The sequence below is a fragment of the Bos mutus genome, chromosome 16 (genome assembly GCF_027580195.1).
Source record: "Bos mutus isolate GX-2022 chromosome 16, NWIPB_WYAK_1.1, whole genome shotgun sequence".
Classification (NCBI taxonomy): Eukaryota; Metazoa; Chordata; class Mammalia; order Artiodactyla; family Bovidae; genus Bos; species Bos mutus.
The window spans coordinates 57,526,803-57,548,240 of NC_091632.1; the positions used below are offsets into that span (position 1 = coordinate 57,526,803).

The 21,438-nt window shown below is 36.2% G+C and overlaps 1 protein-coding gene across 7 annotated transcripts in view; it reads left to right on the top strand.

Moving 5' to 3' along the window:
- ENAH (ENAH actin regulator) overlaps positions 1–21,438 on the top strand; it is a 157,638-nt gene that overhangs the window by 97,671 nt on the left and 38,529 nt on the right. For 6 of the 7 annotated variants that reach the window (XM_070385413.1, XM_070385414.1, XM_070385417.1 and 3 more), the window contains exon 4: positions 18,183–18,267. In XM_070385413.1, coding sequence (XP_070241514.1) covers positions 18,183–18,267 — 85 coding nt within the window. Of the gene's footprint in view, positions 1–13,286; positions 13,344–18,182; positions 18,268–21,438 lie in introns of all 7 variants that reach the window. The other variant, XM_070385419.1, reaches the window with a different exon arrangement.

Consider the following 21,438-nt stretch of genomic DNA (forward strand, 5'->3'; position numbering starts at 1 on the left):
AACTGAGGTCAACCAATTATGTATCTTTGCTTACTTAAGAAAGAACAAAGATTAATGATAAATACAGTTCCTTTGAACAAGCTCACTGTAAGTATCGAGTCCAAGGGGGTTAGCTAAAATAATAAAAGGGTTTCTAGCTGTTGAAAATGTTGAGAACTACTGAGTTAGGCATCTGGTTCGTATGCCCAACCTTTCTCATCCAGGGTTACGAGAGGGTTAAGCACTTATGCAAAATGACTTGGTGACTATTACGTTATAACATACAAATGATTATCTTTTATTTATAATAAAAGAATTAGAAAATATTTATTTCTGTGACTTTTAAGTTCCTGATCATTAGCTTTTTGGGAAAGCTGCTTTGTCTTGACTGTAACTCGAGTCTAATACTGTGTTTTTCTTAAGCACAGCTTCAGTCTTGTGTTGTAGAATTGATTAAATAACTAAAACAGACAAGATTTTTCTGATGAATCTGTGTTTCATAATTATAGAAAGTTATTTTAGCCTGAAGTTTGTTGTCAGACACTGTATTCTCTCTCATTCTTATTTCTCTGTTTCTTTGTCAGTTGGACCTCTTATTAATGTGTCTGATACAGGTCTAACTGGTGACTTCAGTTCTTTAGGCTTACTTTACAATAAACTTGAAGTTTAATTAATGGGGCTGCAGCAAACTGAGGATGTCATTCATGATTGTTTACACAGTTATTTTTGTGATTATTTTCCTGCATGAGAATAGTTATTTGTATACAATTACTTTACTTGTCTTCTTGGATTGTAATCATTATTTGTTGCCCGTAGGTTGGAGAAGCATTTGCTGGATGTTAGACAGTTGAAAGTTCTGATACCTTTTTGTCGGACTTTTTCATATTTAACTATGGATGTAAGAGATAGGGAGAAGCTTTGATAGAACAGAATCTGTCTCATTGTCCACTGATGCGAAGACTCAAATTGCAGGAACCACTTCTGCTCTTGTGAGACCAGTTACAACAGTTGTAGCCAAACCTGTTCACAACTTTTACAGTTTAGTGTTTTTCCAATTGAAGTATAATTGATTCACAATATTGTACTAGTTTCAGAGTCACAGCTTAATTTTGGACATACTTTGATCAGTGTGTAGATGATAGTGTATACTGTTGGTTTGCTCGTGTTTGTATTCAGCAGAGAGCATGTACACGCTGGTGCAGTGCCTCTGAATTAACACTGGGCATTCCTGTTGGTATGGATAGCAAAATTCTAATTAATTCTAGTTAATCTTCTGAAGATGGTATTAAATGGTGATCTCTTTAACATCTGCTATTGACTTCCCTGCTGGCTCAGATGGTAAAGCATCTGCCTACAATGCGGGAGACCTGGGTTCAATCCCTGGGTCGGGAAGATCTCCTGGAGAAGGAAATGGCAACCCACTCCAGTATTCTTGCTTGGAAAATCCCATGGACGGAGGAGCCTGGTAGGCTACAGTCCATGGGGTCGCAAAGAGTCGGACATGACTGAGCGACTTCACTTTCACTTTCATACATACATAAGTAGCTCAGACAGTAAAGCGTTTGTCTACAATGCGGGAGACCTGGGTTCGATCCTTGGGTAGGGAAGATTCCCTGGAGAAGGAAATGGCAACCCACTCCAGTACTCTTGCCTGGAAAATTCCATGGACGGAGGAGCGTGGTGCAGGCTACTGTCCACGGGGTTGCAAAGAGTCGGGCACGACTGAGCGACTTCACTTCACATACATATATAAACAGTGTCACAATATTACATATATATAGACAACATATTATTATATATATATAATATGTGATATTATTTCATTAACCCGTTAAAAATTCCTAAGAGGTAGATGGTCTCATAAAAGAGGGAAAACCACAATGAACTGAATTGCTTGTACTCCAGATAAGGTACTTAGGTTACATGATGCTAGAGAAACAGAAATGAATGGTTCAAAATTGTTGACCTTAAGAGGCTATTGTGTAGAGAAGATAAGCCATGGTCAGAAATACCTGCAAGACGGCGTGAGAACCATGAATGGTACAGAGTGGTAATTAGGAAATGAGATAGGCAAATACAGCACGCTACTCATGTAAGGATACCAGAAATAACTCCTGTGAAGTAGACCTGCTATTTCTGTAAGCTTTTGCAGTTTCTGAGATGATTCACCTGAGGAAACTAGTGGCTTCTGTTTTCTGGAAATTTTCAGTGATAATTTGGCTGTGAAAGTGCCATTCATATAAGAAGAAATGCATCTTTATTAAGGAATTTCCTATGCAAATACTGTCCTGATCTTTACCGTGATAATACTGTATTAGACACAAAGAATTACTTTACCTTGTTCAGACTTAAACTCACACTGGTCTCCGTGGATTTAACATTTTTCTTAAGTCACAGAACCATACACCCCGAGTTTGAAGGTACTGACTGGATGACTGATGTCAGTTCCTGGAAACAGGTCTCTAGTGTCTTCTGCAGATAATACTAGGGAATGACCATAGGAGGTAGATTGGATTTTTGTGTATACCAAATGGCCTTGCAGTGGCTTTTTGTTGCTCTTAGAACAGAATACAGGCTTCTTACCAGAAATCCGGATTCCTTCATGAACTGGCCCCTCTTGACTCTGCATTAACTAAACATGCTCCCTGATTCAGATCCTTGCACCTTCTATTCCTTCTTTCACCATGGTGAGTGTTTTCAATAACTTTTTTGTTTTTGGTGATTTATATGTTTATTACCTAAACCAGTCTTTCCCAGTGGGCTGAAAATTGCGCAGGGGAAAGGATTTTGTTGTCAAAAACACTTTAAAATGATTTGTATAAATAAATTTGGAGACAGTCCTAATACAGTGACAGTTACTGGCAGATTTTATTTGCATATAAAGATCAAATTATTCAAAGTGTCTTCTGCTGAAGGCCAAAAGATACATGCATTCATACATTTTTAAATGTAGCCTACAATCTTATTAATCTGGACTAATATATGATATATAAACATCTCTCAAGTATATTTAATACAGTAGTAGTAATTTACAGTATTTTTACATGAGGAGATGTTTGAGTCTCTAGAGTTTTGTTCTGAGGAAGCTAGTACTATTTTTCTGCTCCAAAGGGTTGCTGTTCTTTTGGGGAAACCAGCTTGAATTTATATCTTTTCCTTCTTAAGTAGGTACTTTTGCCTCAGTTTGGGTAGTTCAGTTTTATTTTCAAGTTATCATAACCCAGGCAAGAGCTAGGTTTTTAGGACTCTGGTATTTCCACATTGTCAGTTAGTCCAGCAATTATTTCTCTGGCAGTATTTACTCTTTTATTCATTAAAGCATAAATTAGAACATGTATCATTTTAAAAACTTCCCATGAGTATTTCTTGTGTATTTCCTCTTCCTGTGAATAGTGATGGTGTGGTCCCTGTAGTCAGCTTGTAGAGTCTTGACTTGCTAAAAAACAAATTCAGCATGAAGTTGTTGCCAGAGGAGATTCAGCCAGATTGCCTATCTAAAGCCACCTCCCTGTTTCCTAGAGTCGCCCCTCCCTTTAATAGTTCTGTGCCCTGCCTTCTTATGGTTCTTGGTCATGAAGGTTGTAGAAATAACTTGCCTTCACCTGAATGTCTTCACACTGGGTTTTTCCTTGCTTTTTTAAAAGTTGATTTTCTTTTTCCTGGAAACTTGAGGGGTCCCAACCTTATAATCTGTTAAAAACTTTAGATGTATATTTCCAGGGTATTCAGGGATTTCTTTAAATTATACTGAACAAGGCTTTATAGGAATCCCTATTTACCCATCCACATAAAGGTTGTTTTTCAGTTGAAGACAGTTTTCTTTCCCTGACTTTTGTTTAAATATTTCTGGTGTTGTGTAAATCTCCTGCTTCTTAATTATAAAATTATATACAGATTCGTTCATTCTCATACTTATTCTCTCCCATTTACATTGTTTAGATGGATTCTTGTATGTAAAGGTACTTCTAACATAGTAGGCCTTCAGCGGGTTTTGGTTACATTGCATTGGTTTGGTAAAACTCCTGTTTAGTTAAACGGGTTTATCAGTCACCTGTGTGTATGTGCTCAGTCACTCAGTCGTGTCCAACTCTTTGTGACCCCATGATCTGTAGCCCGCCAGGCCCCTCTGTCCATGGAATTTTTCAGGCAAGAATAGTGTGGTGGTCTGCCATTTCCTCCTTGAGGGGATCTTCCCTACCCAAGGACTGAACCTCTGTCTCCTGCGTCTCCTGCATTGTCAGGTGGATTCTTTACCATTGCACCACCTGGAAGTCCCCTGCTGATCACCTACAATGTGCTGAACACCATGCTGGTTGCTGGTAATTGGGAAGATGAATATTACCTTTGAGCATCTTGAGGTCTAGTGAGGCACACAGCTGACTCTAGTACGTGATATAAAGGGAAATTCATCAGTCACACAGTGAATTGTAAAGACCTTAAGCTGGGCCAGTTTTGATGTTTCATAGTGTGTTTCCTTCTGGGCTGTGGCTGGTATGGAAGTTTTCTTTTTCCCTTCCCCCTGTTTTATTTTTAAATAACAGTGTATTGCTGCTGCTTTTGTATAATAGTTCATTTTTAGAGAATGAATAGTAGTAAAAGACTGAGATTTAGTGAAAAATGTCTGATGAAGAAAATAAAAACTATAGGCCTACAGGTTGAACTAAGATAACTAAGACTATCATTTAAAGTATGATAATAAGTATTTTGTATAGTTTTCCAGAAAAAGAAGTTCTTTATTGAGTAACATCTATGGATCCTTAAGACTGGGAATATGGCACTCCTAATTTAAAGTTTGCTAAATTTTTTCGTAAGTTCAACAGTGTAGGTGTTGGCTTTTTTCATTTTCTTTGTTTGTCTCAGTACACTGATGTTTTGTCTAAATAACATACCCTCATGCTTGAATTGTTGTATCTAATTTAGGCCTACTGATTATTAGATATTATCTTTTTTAAAGAGTAGTGAAATCAAAGATACATATTGTTACAAATATAATTACATTTCAGAGACTGAAGTTAATGAGTTTAGTTTGTAGAATAAGTTTTTATGTCCTTACTGACAGCCCACACCAATAACTTTTATATTTAATTCTATTTCATAAACTCCATGTCAGGTTAACAAACCCAATTTATTTTATTATATATTGAACAAAATTACTCTTTCAGTAAAATTTTACTTAATTTTGAGTTTCAAAAAGTAAATGTGGACATCTTTGTCATTTAAGCATCAGCTTTCCTGAGTTGTTTTAGATAGAAGTTGCTTCTTGGTTTCACCGATGAAGTGTCATGAATTATTGTGCAGAGAAAATGAGAAGGGAAGGGCAGTAGGGTTCCCAGAGAGGAGATAACTGTTCGGGCTTAACTAGGACAGGCCTGGTTTTGTATGAACCTTCCTGAATGGGTATGTATTCAGAGTCATGGCCTAACAAATGCCTTTGACTGTTTATTCCCCCTGAAGGACAAGCTGGTGGCAGAGAAATCTTCCCAGGCCAGCTCAAGTGTTTGGGAAGGATACCCAAGTGCTGGCTCTGCAGTCCTTCCAGACACCTGGGGTCACGCTGGTATTGTTAATCAAGTCACTTCCCTCATTGTGTACATCCAGTTCTCACGTCAGAACCTAGAGCCAGTTAGAGCTCCACCGATGGCAACTGCTCTTGGCAAAGAGCTCAAATTTCCAGCACAGCATTTTGCTCTGATTTTTTTTCTAATCAAGAAGTTACGTGCTTATTATAAAGTTTAAGCAGGATGGAAGAGCATAAAGAAGAAAGTAAAAATATCTAAAATCTTACCACCCAGAGGTAATTACATTTAATATTATCCATAATAGAAAAGTAATAGGCATTGAGATACTTTTCAACTTGGTCTTTCAGTTCCAAGAACACGAGCATGACAGGGCACTTCCCTTCCTCCCCCATTAACAGCTTTATTGAGCTTTACTTCATACACCATACAGTTTACCCATTTAAAGTGTACAATTCAGTGATTTTTAGTATACTGATAGAAGTGTATAACTATCGCCATAATCAGTTTTAGAGCAGTTTGATCACACCATTAAGCATTATCACCATTCTTACCCCCCACACCCCAGGTGGCTCAGTGGTAAAGAATCCACCTGCCAACTCACTGCCGTATTCATGCCTGGAAAATCCTGTGGACAGAACAGCCTGGCAGGTATAGCCCATGGGGTCACAAAGAGTCAGACATGACTGAGCAACTGAGCATGCACACACCCTTACGTCACCCCATTCCTTCATCCCTCCCAGCTCTTGGCAACCACTAACCTGTTTTCTGTCTCTATATATTTGCCTGTTCTGTACATTTCATATAAATGGAATCATACAACATGTGATCTTTTGTGACTGGCTTCTTAGCACAACTTTTTCACAGTTCATCTATTTTGTAGCATGTGTCATGCATGGCAGTTTGAAAAGTAAATCATTAGCACATATTTATAAATCTAGGCATACTTTCTAAATTTTAACAGCTGAGTTTCTCATTTTAACAATTTATTTTCATGTGTTAAAGTTGTATACAGTGAAAGTAATGATTAATTCTGAACATTTTAAAAATAAATAGGTTATAACCAAAGCAGAAAGGCTTCCTCATATTTTTTATAAAACCCAACATGTTAAAATGTGGTAAATGGTGTAAGGTAGAATCGTGTAGTGGTTTTCTGTGTCAAATTGATTGTATATAGAGAAGAATGCTGGACCATTTGTGAAATCTCTTAGGTTTATTGTCTTGGCTCTCAGGCACATTTTCTTGCCCAGCATTGTCCTGCCTTCACTTTTACCCCCATATCCAAGAACATTAGCTTAGAAACTTCATACTTTTTTTTTTAAACTTCATACTTTTTTGATTCTCCTCTCTTACAAAAGTAGGGAAGAACAGACATGGTCTTTGAAAACTTCTGTGTTGCACTTTTAGAGTGAAAACAGTTTTCTTAGTTAAAAGAATTTCACCTCTTCACTTAAGGATGAGGGAACGAAATTGTGTGAATTTCCTTACGAACGTTTTGAGGTTCTCATATTATTAGATGCTACCTCCCATCCCCAGGTGAGCCTGGCCCGTGGAATTGGGCCCCATCCCCTCCCTCTTCTCCCTCCCACTTTGCCTAATATTAATGTTGCCTAAAACTTTTAAGTCTAGGCAGATTCTTCACATTTCTTAGAAAATTTAGTATTACCCAATTTTGTATTTGTACTTAATTATCTCCTTTCAAATTTTTGAAGTGGAAAATCTTTAAAAACATAGGTAATTAATAAAACTTGAAACAGGAAATAAGAATGCCTAGGAAAGGAGGGAGAAATAATTATCTTAGTTGTCTGGAGACTAATAGTAACTCCTGCTGACTACCAGAAAGTTCTAATCTTCAAAAAGGGAGCATACTGGTTGACCAAGAAGATCACAGACAGAAGACATGTGCACATAGGAGGAGCATACAGCTCATCTGAGAATTTAAAAGGCCAGCGTACCCAGAGAGAAACAGAGTATGAGTTGGATGAGTTAGGGTACAGTTACATCATGGGGAGAAAGCACTGGATTTTGGTATTTATCTTTAGATCAGTGGAAAGCTATTGAAGAGATTTTACTAAGGGAGATGATTTGATCTGGTTTAGTTATTAAGCATTACTGGTTTCTGTGGGGGAGGGGAGAGGTAGGACAATCAGGATGAACAGATTAATTAGGTGATGCCATATATAGGCTAGTGATAGTGATGGTGTTAGTAGCTTCTGTGTCTGACTCTTTGCAACCCCGTGAACTGTAGCCCACCAGGCTCCTCTGTCCATGGAATTCTCAAGGCAAGCATACTGAATTGGGTTGCCGTTCCCTTCTCCAGGGGGTCTTCCCAACCCAAGGATCGGACCTGAGTCTCCTGCATTGCAGGCAGAGTCTTTACCTCTTAAGCCACAAGGGAAGCCCCATGTAAAATAGTCTAGGCTGGTGTATTTTATGTCCCTAAATGCATGTGTATTTATAGTTTATGTTCAGTATTGACATGTTGAATACATTATAAAATGTGAAATTATAGAAATATAAAAAGAATGAGAAAAAATGAACAGAAGTAGAAGTACTACTATTTTCTTTCCCATCGCAGGGTATGATTAGTATTCTGGGATATGAACCCCATTTTGCAAATCAAAAGATCCTGAATCAAAACAAGAGATCATGGAACATGAACAGTGACAGTGGAGATGGTTTGGAGAGAGAAATGCAGAGATTGTATTCATAGGACTTGGAAATAGGTTGAATAGTAGTAATAGAGGGAACGGAATCCCCAGGTGGCTCAGTAGTAAAGAATCCACCTGCCAGTGCAAGAGCCACGGGAGACTTGGGTTTACTCCGTGGGTTGGGAAGATTCCCGTGGAGGAGGAAATGGCAACCCACTCCAGTATTCTTGGTGGAATAATCCCATGGAGTGAGGAGCCTGGAGGGCTCCTTCCATGGGGTCACAAAGAGTAGGACACCACTGAGTGCACAATAGAAAAAGAGGTGAAGAGAGCCCTAGATATCTGGTTTGCGTACCTGAATAGATTAGAGAGTTAACCAGATGCTGTAGTAATGAGCTCAACATCTTTGTTAAAGCATTCTGCCTGAACGTGCTGCTTTCTCTGAGCATATTCTTACTAATTTCTTAGTAAGGAAGGACAGGGAGGGGTGGGGTGGGGGGATGGAGGTGGTAAGGTGATTGATGGACAGGCCTTGATCTATGCTCAGGAGGAAGAAGCAGAGACACGAATGTTGGACATGAGTTACTCTTGCCTTTGGAAGTGTCATATAGACCCTGCAGCTTGACTCTTCAGTTTCTTTTAGCTGGAGGTAGTCACTCATTCCACATCCAAAGGGCTTACAAAACAGGTGTTGGAATGATGCTGTTGCCAAAGCCTAATCAATTATCAGCAATTTATCAACTGTGAGCAGTCATCTTCATACTTGCTTAGAAAGAAATAAAATGCGTTTGAGGCCCTAATTTAGGGGAGAACTAAAGAAATGAAGAGGGGTGGGGAAACCCAACCATACAAACAGTTTTGCCTGAGACTCAGTAATTTAGAAAGAGAGTGGTGGCATTTTTTTCACTCATGACTATGGACATGTAATGTTTCATTTCCTGAGGTATGTAAGATTTTCCTTTGTTAAAAACTATATGTATTTTAAAACAGTTTGAAATTCTTTTGAAAATGTTTTAAAATACCACTTTAAAAATACCACACTTTGAGTAAAATTTACTATTTGTAATTCTCATGTCGTTTAGCACAGTGCCCTGCAGATAGAGTACATTTTTCCTCCCATTTTTATTGAGGTATAATTGACAAAATTGTAAGATGTTTACAGTGTACATCATGATGATTTGATACATGTATTAAGTTGTGAAAGGATTTCTTCCATCTGGTTAATGCAGCTATTGCATATTTATCTTTTCTGTTTGGTTGATTGGTGGTTTTGTTTGGTAAGAACATTTATGTTCTTTTCTCAGAAAATTTCAGTTATACAGTACATTGTTATCAACTATGTTTTACATTAGATCTTCAGTCTTTATTCATTTTATAGCTAAGAATGTGTATCCTTTTACCGGCCTATTATCGATCCACCCCACTCCCCAGCCCCTGGCAATCACTCTTCTACTTTCTGTTTCTGTGAATTTAGCTTTTTAGGTTCCACTTCCAGGTGATTCCATGCAGTCTTTTCTTTGTCCAGCTTATCACAGTTAGCATAATAACTTCAAGATCCATCCACATTGCTGCTAATAATAGTATTTCCTTTTTCCTATGGCTGAATAATATTGCAGTGTGTGTATATTAATATATATATATTAATATAGTGCATCTTCTTTGTCCATTCATGTGTTAATGAACACTTAGGTTGTTTTGTATCTCAAGTTTTGTGACTGTTGCTGAACTGAACATGGGAATGCAGATTATTTCTTCAGTTACCTGTGTTCAGTTCTTTTGGGAATATACCAAGAAGTGGGATTTCTGGGTTATATGGTAGTTCTGTTGTTAATTTTGGGGGAAATTTCAATATTGTTTTCCATAGTAGCTGCCCCAGCTTCTATTTCATGGTACCTACTTTTTGAAGAGAGGCAACCATACCACACTGCAGCGTCTTCCTTCATTCTATTCTAGATGTATTAGAACAAACACAAGCACATTTGCTTTCAGTCAGTTCAGTTCAGTCGCTCAGTCGTGTCTGACTCTTTGTGACTCCATGGACTGCAGCATGCCAGGCTTCCCTGTCATTCACCAACTCCCAGAACTTACTCGAACTCATGTCCATTGAGTCAGTGACACCATCCAACCATCTCATCCTCTGTCATCCCCTTCTCCTCCCACCTTCAATCTTTCCCAGCATCAGGGTCTTTTTCCATTGAGTCAGTTCTTCCCATCAGGTGGCCAAAGTATTGGAGTTTCAGGTTCAGCATCAGTCCTTCCAGTCCAAGGGACTCTCAAGAGTCTTCTCCAACACCACAGTTCAAAAGCATCAATTCTTCAGCACTCAGCTTTCTTTATAGTCCAACTCTGAACATCCATACATGACTACTGGAAAAACCATAGCTTTGACTAGACGGACCTTTGTTGGCAGAGGTCTCTGCTTTTTAACATGTTTTCCTGCCCTCTCACAACTGCTGACAGTAGCTCTTTGCAGTCATGATGATGATAACCTGGGGCCCTCGTGGTAGCCACTGCTAATTTGGATGCTGGTGCTGTGCTCACTCAACAGACCAGCTTTCCAGAGAGCACAAACCAAATGAAAACCAGCTCTAAGCAAACATTTTCTCATTTAATCCTCAGAAAAAATGCTGAGATGGTTAGTATCCTCATTACAAGTTGCTTTGAGATTAATTGCTGTGACACCTAAGGTTAAAAATGTGAATACTAAGAATCTACTGTACTAATTCTTTATAGCAGTAACAGTAATACTGATCAAGTGACATCTTGTCATTTTCTCCTAGTATCTCACCCAAGGTTTCTGTACTCCCCTGCTTGTACAAAACACCTAACGATAAAGTATGTTAAAGGGTGGAGAAAGCCTGAGGGATAGCTGTTTTACAAACTATTAGAAATATATGAACAACCATGACAAGACTATTTCACGGTCGGTGTAGCTAATAGAGATAGGTCATTTTTCTTTTCTTGAAGTCTAAAATAGAGGTTAAGTTTTGATTTTTTGATACATCTTAACCTCCTCAGTTCGTGTTTTCCTTTAGGGTCCATCCTTATTTCTCTAAGCCCTAAGCCTATTTTAATACGCTGATTTAAAGAGAAATGTCCCTTTTTTTCTTTTTCTAACTGAATTTCTTCAATCCGAACACTGAACCTTCTTTTCGCATATTCTATGCTCCTCCCTCAGTTGAGCAAAGAGTCAGCAGCATCAGTATTAAGCAGGAAGTGCTGTTAGCCTTATGCATATGATGGAATGAATAATTTAGTATCTTCGGGAAATGCAAACTGCAGTAGAACTCAATCTAGCTTATCAGAATTTAGATAGTTCTTTACAGGATGGTATGAAGTAAAAGTCAGTAGGAAAAAGATGTTTAAAGATACCAGGTTGCATAGAATATTGCATAATTGTTTAAATTGTCACGAGATTGGGAGTTTTGTGTCTTACGTGGTAATAATGTTTTACCTGCATTCTGACAAATGTCAGATGACTTTGCCAAAATGATTGGTAATGGAATGTGGCAGTTTCTTTGCTGTCAGAGACGAGATAATTTCTCAGGTTTTTCCTGTAAGTTTTTAATATTTTTCTTATTTTTTAATCCTTTAAATATAAATGAAAGGAACTGAAAGGTAAAACCTGAAGACTAGGCATGTTTATTTAATAAAGGCTTTATAGAAGTAGTCATTTACAGACATCGGTAAGACAGATCTTTTTTTTTTTTAAGTTTAAACTTAAAATATAATTACTGATTGGCATGATCTGATTAGGCTAGTAGACATTTTATATGTGTGCCTGTGGTCTTTTTTTATGTCATTACTGTAAATAATTGTGCATGCTACTTTAATAATAATTGATTGGGTGGGTGGAAGTACTTAGCAAAGGTGACATTCATTAGTCTTGTTTGTGTTTAAAAAATCTGCTGTATTTAATATCTTTAAAGCAAGATTTAAACTTAATTGGATTGTATTAAATCTAATTTCTATAAATGATAAAGATTTTCTTGATTATTTAAGATTTATTACCATTTGCAGGTGTATATTCTTAAAATATAAATTGGTTTGGTTCTGATTCTATGCAGACTTTTTTTAGTTAGCATATATTGTATTATTAAAGAATACAGTTTTAAGGGAAATACTGTCTTGTTTGCCTTTCTTCAGTCTTTCTTAAGTCAGTATATTTTTAACTTGTTCACTGTTTCTTGATTAATACTGATTGGAAGAGAAAATCTTTCCCAAGCTGAAAAGAATTTCTTTAGTATTTTATAGAAAAGTATTGATGTAAAGTTTTGAATGTTATTAATGTAAAACTAAAAGAAATTTAGTTTTGTTTTTCCCACCCTAATTTCGAGTGTCATCTTGCTTTTATAAAAACCTTTTCATAAATTATCACCTCCTCCTCATTGAATTTTTTCACTTAAAGAGAATTTATCTCGTTAATACTCAAAGTAAATTTTAGTGTAGATAGCCTAAATACTAAATGGCCTTTTGATGTGGCCACACATTTTTAGTAAGATTTTTTTTCAAATGTGTATGCATACACACGTGTTGAAGAAAAAGGAAAAGTAAAATGTGGCTTGATAAAACAATAATTTTGATGTTTTTCAAAGTGAAAAATGAAGATATTCTTACTTTACATCAATGAATATGTAACACTTTAATTGTTGGAGGCTGTTTAAAATGGCTTTGGTCTTTTTCAACTAGGAGAAATGAGTTCAGCTCATGTTAAGCTAATCATAAGCATTTCCCTTAAATTTTGTTCAGCTGCAGCTTCTTTTAAATGAGCAATACTGAAAGAGGGTAACTATCTTGAAATTAACTAATGGCCAGAGGTTTGACTCCGTGTATCTCAGATCCATTTACGTTTTAAGATAAATTGTAAAATGCAAATTGATGCGTTCTCTGATTGTGTAACTCAGGAAATAATTAAGCTGTAAGTGCATCATTTGATCTGTGGCTTATTATAGGGTTTTTCCACAAAAAAAAAAAAACACATAAAATTTTTTGAAAAAATTATGTCACAGAGTATGAGGGTCTAGCTAGGACGTATGTATAATACGTTTTGAACCTTTCAAAGCACCTTTTAGTTTATGTGAAGTTCTTCAGATGGCCCCGTTGTCTTTTGAAGCTTCTAACACCAAGGTGTCTGTTGCAGCCCAGAGCAAGGTTACTGCTACCCAGGACAGCACTAATTTGCGATGTATTTTCTGTGGTAAGCAACATTATGTTTACATTACTTTTTCAAGCTGTGGTACATACTACTTGCGCATTTCCATAACTTTTGTTTCCTTAGGCCATGGTCTGGTTTGTGGAATTTGGGATATACAGCAAGCTACTGTTTTATGTTGTGATATTTGTTGTGGTTCATGTAGGTGATTTGGTCAGCTTTTGAGTTGGCTTCCTAGCGAGGGTTTAGTTAAAATTAGGATCTCAGAACTAATTCTTGTTCACTTCTTCCAACATGAATGAGAGGGGTTTTTGTTTGTTCGTTTTTGTTTTTAACTACTTTGTTTGAGAGCAGTCTTTTAAATTAGAGTTTTAGAGGGAAAGTTTTATCCATCTTACTATGATATCAGGAATGTAATTGGGATTTACTGGAAGGGAGCGTTTGCTTAGCTTGAATTAGTTTCCAAATGTACATGTTGTGAGGCAGCTGTGAGCTCTTTCATGCTTTGATAGGTTGATTTTCTGATCGACAGCCTCCTTGATTCAGTAGGTTAGATATCTGTGGCTTAGGAGTGAATTTAGGCTTATAGTGTGTCTTCTTTCACTCTCACGCTCATATACACATGTGTGCACATATATGTGTTGTTTGCATGGACAAATCAGTTATGTCACTTAGCCTTTTTTCCACATTACAGTTAATCAAGTATATGCATATCCTTCTCCTTACTCTAGGATATATCTGCATATGTAAACATTTACACACACACACAGACATACATCTGAATTCCTTTTAGTTTCATTTGATTCTAAAACTTTGGTTTTGAAAACCCCAGTTCAAAAAGTGACTTTTAAATCTTACAGGCGCAGCAGCCCCCGCCTTTGACTCAGATATGCCTTTTTTACCACTATATACCTTAACTGGCCAGATTATTTTATGAGAGAGAGAATGATAAACACTACTAAAATGTTATATGAACAGTTCAGCTGTGTATCTTTATTTTATCCACGTGACTCAGAGTTTTTGATATGCTCCTTCAGTACTACTAATATTGTTTCTTTACCTATAAAGAGAATTGTTTTAAGGTTGATATACTTGCTGGTTTAGGCAAGGAAATATGTGTTATAAATTGCCCCCCAAAATGAAAATTCTGCTGCATTCCTTAATCACCTGAGGTTTTATTTTATGATTGTTCCAGGTGACAGTTATAGGAGTGGGCCTGTCATGCGGCCCTGTATAAACACTTCACTCCATCTCAGATTCCTCAGTTAATCCTTGCAGATTAAATGTTTAATTAGTAACTTTTAATTTTGATTTTTCTGCCTCCTCCTGGGGGTTCTTCCAGGCCATCTTTTGGACTAGCTGCAAGTGTGATTGTTCCTGTTTGTGTTATTAGGACTCTGTAGCTCTTTTTGAAAACTTACTTGATGTTCTATACTTTGCTACTTAACATGTGGGGTTTCACATGCAGAATAATAGATAGAGTTTACCTAGTTGCAGAATAATAGAGTTTACCCAGTTGCAGAGAAGAAAGAGATTTGGCCTTCATAAAGGTGAATTTTTTAAGCTGTAAAATAAAAGCAAATTTCCCCCATTATTACCTTTGATTGATTGAACTGTGTGCAAACAATATAATTACCACATTGCTAAGTTTAAACTTGATTGTATTGTGTATAATAACACTTATTTGTCTTTTAGTCCTGTGTTTTTAAGTAGTCTGTGGCTAAGTGTGAAACAAGATATGGGAAAATTAAAATGTGACAATAAGTGAAATGTGCTTTAGCCAAAACTCAGTACTAAAGTCAAGACTGAAATGCCATTCATTCCTGGTTTAGAGAGATGTTCTGTTCTGATTTCCATCATTTGTAAATTACTGTATCAGCGACATGGACACATTTTCTTTATTAGAATCAGTGATTTACATACTTTGCTACATGAATCCTAGCCAGGACACATTAAGACCAACTATTGTCTCTGGCTCTGGTAATAAAACAGAAAAAAACTTAACTCTCATATAGCTACTGTTCTTTATGATACTAGAGTAGGGACAGAGCAGGTTCACTTGTCTCTTCTCCCTTTTCCCTCCAAAAGAACTGTTGACTATCCTGTGATGCTCCTAAAATGTTGTTATTTAACCCACTTGTTAGAAAACTACCTTTTTTTTTTTTTTTTGGCATTCTCTGAGAACACAGATACTCATGTAGACATATGACCTGTGTGCAGTGACCAGTAGTTGTGTTACAGAAAGTACAGTGGCAGCTGACAGCCTGTACTCTCACCTGCTGCTTCATGTTGTGTGGTGCCTTTGGTATAATTTACCAACTGTGTAGCCCGTAGAGTGTTGGACGAGAAGAAAGAATGTAATCGTGTACCTAAAGTTCATAATTTACCTAGAACTCTTACTTAATCTCACAGTACATTTATATTATTTTTAAATGCACATACATTTCAATGTGCTTGTTAATTGTGAGTTGACTGTATTGATAAAGAGGAAACAAAATAACCAGATTAAATATGGATGTGAGAAAATGCTGGGGGAGGAGGCTTCTCCTTTTCTGTTCCCACCCCCACCCCTTTTAAAAAAAGTTTTTGGGAAGATAACCCATTATCACCAAGAACCATGTAGAAAAGAATTTTAAAGAGTGTCTTTTAGTTCTTGGATTCCTCCCATTTAAAAAGGATCTTCCTTGTTGTAAACTATTTTTATAATTAGCAATATAAGCCAGAACATATTACCCACATTTTTTAAAGCTCCTTTTAAAACAAGTTTGCTGAGTAAACTTAAAACTCAAAACTTAAAAAAAAAATCCAAATTAGTTTTTATGAATTGCTAAAAGAGAGCTTTCTCACATTCAGATTTTTTTGTGAGTTATATCAAACTTTGGTTAATTTAAAAAACCTTTAAATGAAATCAGTAGGATTGAGTTATTGACATCTTTCTCTTTGTGTTGAAACTTAACATCAAGAGCTTTTAATTGGTAAATTTAATCTATTAATATTATTGTTACAATAATAATTACAGTGCCTGGTATAGATGTGTTAGGATCAAATTTGAGATTGATGCCAAACAAATCCGACATTCACCTGATTAATTATTTGAGCCGCATGAGGTTTTAACTTAAATATCCAAACATTATTTTTGAAAATTGTTAAACCATGATGGTCTTGTGAGTTGCCCATGCTAAATACTCACATTTAATATTTTTTTGATAAATATAACTTTGGAAATACTGCCTCCGACTAGTTTATGTTTTCAAAAGTACCCTCCCACCTTGTTTGTCCCCGTCCTTCGGCCAGAAGAGACAAGTAATGTACACTGAACATTAGTATATGGCTTAATACGGCAGTCTGTTTTTATATCATTATCTTGATATCAGAAAGGAGAGAATTCCAGTCTGTTTACTAGACACTATATATTTTCATTTATGCAAACATTTAAATGCATTCTTAATTTTAGAAGCTTTTTGATTTTTTGTTGTTGCTGTTACTGATGACATGGAATTAATATATTTTTATATTTCCTTTATGTGGCTCTTAAAATAGCAGAGACTTTTAGGAAATCTAGTGAAGTATCATTGCAGTTGTCATCTAATTTGTCTTCAGAGGACAAATTAAATGATTAAAAACATGTAAAGAGATGAGGGAAAAATTAGTAGGTAAGTGCAGATCAAATTTTTTTTTTTACACTTGCGATATAACAAGTACTGTATTATATTCTAATGAACCTTATCGTTCTCTTTGTGAAATCTCCACTAGTATAAAATAGATACTTTGGGCTGTTAACTCAGATTTACAAGAATTTGCTTTAGCACTTAGAAGCATTTATTTATTAACTGTCTTTTATACTAGTGGTCTATAAAAACACTTTCAAAATTTCTGCCAGGGGCCTTTGCTAGCACACTAGAATTCACAAATATGTATAGCATTATCATTATGCATATATTTCTCTCCAAGAGTGAAAGATAACTACTATTTCTTTATTCTCTTCTTTACTGGATTAAATTCAAGATTGTTCTATTATAACTATAAGCATTGTGTATTAGGTCCAGTATTTTATTTATCTCATTTTGTGACACAATTTTTATATCCAGTGACATTAAAATGTCCCATTGTTTAGTGGCCTTCTTTATGAGATGCTAAAAATGGGTCTGCATTTTATATGACATGGGAATGAATGGTCATTAGTTTCTCATGACAGAATCGTGTTGGTTTGAATGCAGGTTTTTTGTTTTGTTTTACCCCAAGTGAAAAATTATTGCAGTTATCTCTGTTACATTAAAAAGTTCAGATAAGTAGATTAATTATATGTGAAAGTTTAGCAAATGTTTGTTTTCACCAGTGCTGGAAATGCCAGGCCATTAAATAAGAATGGCAACTTAAAGTGGGCAAGTTTGATAAATGCATTAGCGTGCATCAGTCTAGTAATAAGGTTCTCATGCTTTCTCTCTCCTGTTTTTCATTTCCAGTGTTCTATTTAGGTGAGTTTTTGAATTCTGATTTTTCATTTAAGTTCTCCCTCTCCACCTCATGAATAAGTACCCCAAAGAGAATGTCTCATTGTCTTAGAAAATGTCAAGCTTAGGTGCCTATTCAGATGCTCATTGAACACTTGTTTTACTCAAGCTCTTCATATATAAATGTTTATTTTTCCTTTATTGTTGATGTTTTCCATTTGTTTCAAGTAAGCCTTCTGGAAATAATGACAGTATTTTGTTGCAGTCTTTCATTTGCTGTGTGTTATATGAAGCTTATATTTTATTTTGCTAAACAAAAAGAAGATACATTTGTAATTATGTGATGGTTTTATGTTATTCTCATGATTTTACCTCCTCTATCCAGCACAATATAAAGATAATGTTCATTTATAATGTTTCCCTCCCTTTTTAGGGCCAACATTGCCTAGGCAAAATTCACAACTACCTGCCCAAGTTCAGAATGGCCCATCACAAGAAGAATTGGAAATTCAAAGAAGGTAAATTCCCAAGTTATTATTTGCCCCTGTCTACTGCAGAAGACCAGTCTGTGAACATCTGATATTGAAAGTAGATTGTGTCTCATCATGAACTGTGTACTGTTAAGAAGTCTTCAAGACATCTTATTTTTATAGCTGTTATAAATGAATCTATGATTGTTATGGCTGTCAAGTGACTAATTTGGAAGGTTGAAGTAGTGTTGACTGTATAAGGCATTGGACATTAGATATGACTTAGTAATGAAGTGTATAGTCATTCTGATTTTGATTAAACTGCTGGTTTAATGAAATCAATAATATTATCTTCATTATTTTCAGTGTAGTGTAGAAATACATTTGAAATTATACAGCTTCATCTAGGGATTTTTTTTTCTGAATTAGCAAAATAGTCTCTAAATTATAAGCTACTTTATAACAAAACAGTTTTATAAAATTCAGGTACAATCAGTAACTAAAATTAAGCTAGTCAAACCAGGTGTCCTACTTAAAGAAAGGAAAACTTTTTGGAGATGTTGATGTTGCTTTTTATTACTAGTAGATTACCCCTGTTTTGTTCTGGAAATTGATAGCCATCATGTAGATGGAATTTTCCAGTTGAAAGGGATTTGCTCCATGCAGGCCAGTATTTTTTATTGTTGTCTTTGATTTGGACCTCACATCTGAAACATTCTTTATATTCTTTATGTTATTAATACATGTGCCACGTTTCCCTGACGGATGGTCAAGGGATCTCTTGCTGTGGTTCTGTGTTGGTTACTTTGCTGTGTAATTACTTAGTTCTTGAAGAATGCCCTCCAGGATCTCCCAAAATGAATTTTGTTTTTGACAGTCTGTATCTTCAGGTAGTTCCAGAAATAGCCTCCATATTTGGTGAAACTATGTCTGCCCTTTAGAGTGATGCTGTGACAGATATGAATAAAATGAGTTTCTGTAGAAATAAAGAAAATTGAAAGGACATAATCATTTCAGTTCTGTGTTGAAAGTTTTAAACATACTAGGATAATTCTAACAGAAATTGTAATGATCTGTCTCTCACACACACAAAAAGAAAAGTAGTTAGTAAAAATTATCATAGAGGACTTCCCTAGTGGGCCAGTGGTTAAGACTCTGTCTTTGCACTGCAAGGGGCACATGTTTGATCCCTGGCCAGGAAACTAACATCCCAATGTTAAGAGTAGTAGATTTGTAGAAGGCTAGGAAGAATCAGGAGAAAACCCTGAACATAGTAAGTACATAATCTTTGGGTGCTACAAAGTGGGCAAGCAAGCAATCCCAGACACAGTTGCTGGAGGCCAGGACAGTAGAGAATAGAGACAGAAACCATCTGCTAGTACTGCTGACTCATTCAGGGACATCCAGCGGATTCAGGGACATCCGCTTTGCACAGGGCTGTCAAGAACTTGCAGCATACAGTTTTAGTTGGAAGTGAGTATTTTAAGTGAATTTTTAGTAATTGTTACTAGAACACCATGCCTCATGTATGTTTTTTCTCTTTTCAAAGTGTTCATCTGAGCGAAGTTTTTCTCTTTGTATATAAGTAGATGCTTTTGAGTTTGAAAAGTGAAGATGTTTACATTACTTGTTTAGTTGAAGACTTGAACTCAGTCATTTTGAAGCATAAAATCCAAACTTCTGAAAAGTTCATATGAATTTTATATTTTTTGTCCACAGTCACGCATAGACTGCTTTCTCCTTCCACATGACACCAACCAATTTCCTTCTCTCTCCAATATTTATTTCATCTTCATTCCTTTTCTTTATTCTCCACCCACTTCTTTTTTATTCTTATGAAATCTGCCTGTGTCTCCACAGATCTACTGGACATGCTGCTTCCATCATTTACTTAGACTAGTCTTCTCTTAGAACACATGTACCACTTCTCTTTCTTCCTTTTGATACCTGAGAATCTCTTCTTTTTCCTAACCCTTCTCCTTTTCTCTCCTTTTTGTACCTCTTTGTTTTCTTATGGAAGTTTTTACACTAAACTATCTTTATTTTTTCTTTCTGCACATAGTATAACCTTTGAAAAATTGATGGTTTGGTTGGGTCTTGTAGTTTTATGCTGATGGCTTCAAAATCTACAGCTCCTAATTATCCAGTAGAGATCTAAACCCATATTTCCAGTGAAATGGAGTAGAGTCATGGGTCCTTTTTGAGAACTGGGAGGAAGTGGTAAACTACTGCCTCCTTCTATCTTGTCCCCCGCCACAGACACACCCTTCAGATAGGTGTGTGTGATTGTGCACACGTCTGTCCTTACATGGTCCAGAGGATCACAGACCCCTTTAATTCCAACAATGGATGCTCAATGAAAATCCCTGTGTAGAGCTCATCCGCCTGGGTATCCCACTGATGCCTGAGTTTAAACCCTTATGATGTCATTCGTAATGTACATTCCTTCTTCTCTCTAATATTTCTCCCAGAATTGCTACTTGGAAAGTCTATAATTATCTTCATTCATGATATCTATTCAAGTCCAGTTCATTCTTTCTTTCTCTAAAAGCCTGTTGGGTTTACTGTTCTAATAGTCTCACTGGTAGTAGCTTTCTCCAGTATTTATTCTCTTATATACTACTATAGATTAGACTTTCTAGTTTTTCTATCTTTAACCTAGATCCCTTTCGGTTATTCCTACTTTATTACTGCCAGATTAATTTTTTTTATTAAACTTGTTTTGCTCAAACAGTACAGGAGGGTCTCAAGTTAGGGAGGGTAATCTGCTGCACAATTATGCCTTCTCCTCATATTAATCACCAGATTTAAACATTTTTAACCATTTCTACCTTAAGTACTTTTGATGAGTTCTCCCATAATAATTTGTTTATATTTCTATTTTTTGATTAGTCACATTACAGAGAGTAGCTATTGAATCTTTGCTATGAAAAATGAAGATTTATTTACCTCCCCTGCCAATTATGAGTAGTTACTATTTTCAGTTCTTCTAAGGCTTTGCTGGTAGCTCAGCAGTAAAGAATCTGCCTGCCAGTGCAGAAGACACAGGTTCGATCCCCGGAGAAGGAAATGTCAACTGACTCCAGTATTCTTGCCTGGAGAATTTAATGGACGGAGGAGCCTGGCGGGTTATAGTCCATGGGGTCGCATACAACTGAGTGACTAAACAACAGTCTTAGACAGTATGTCTTAACTCCTAACTCTGTAAGAAGAGTGCAG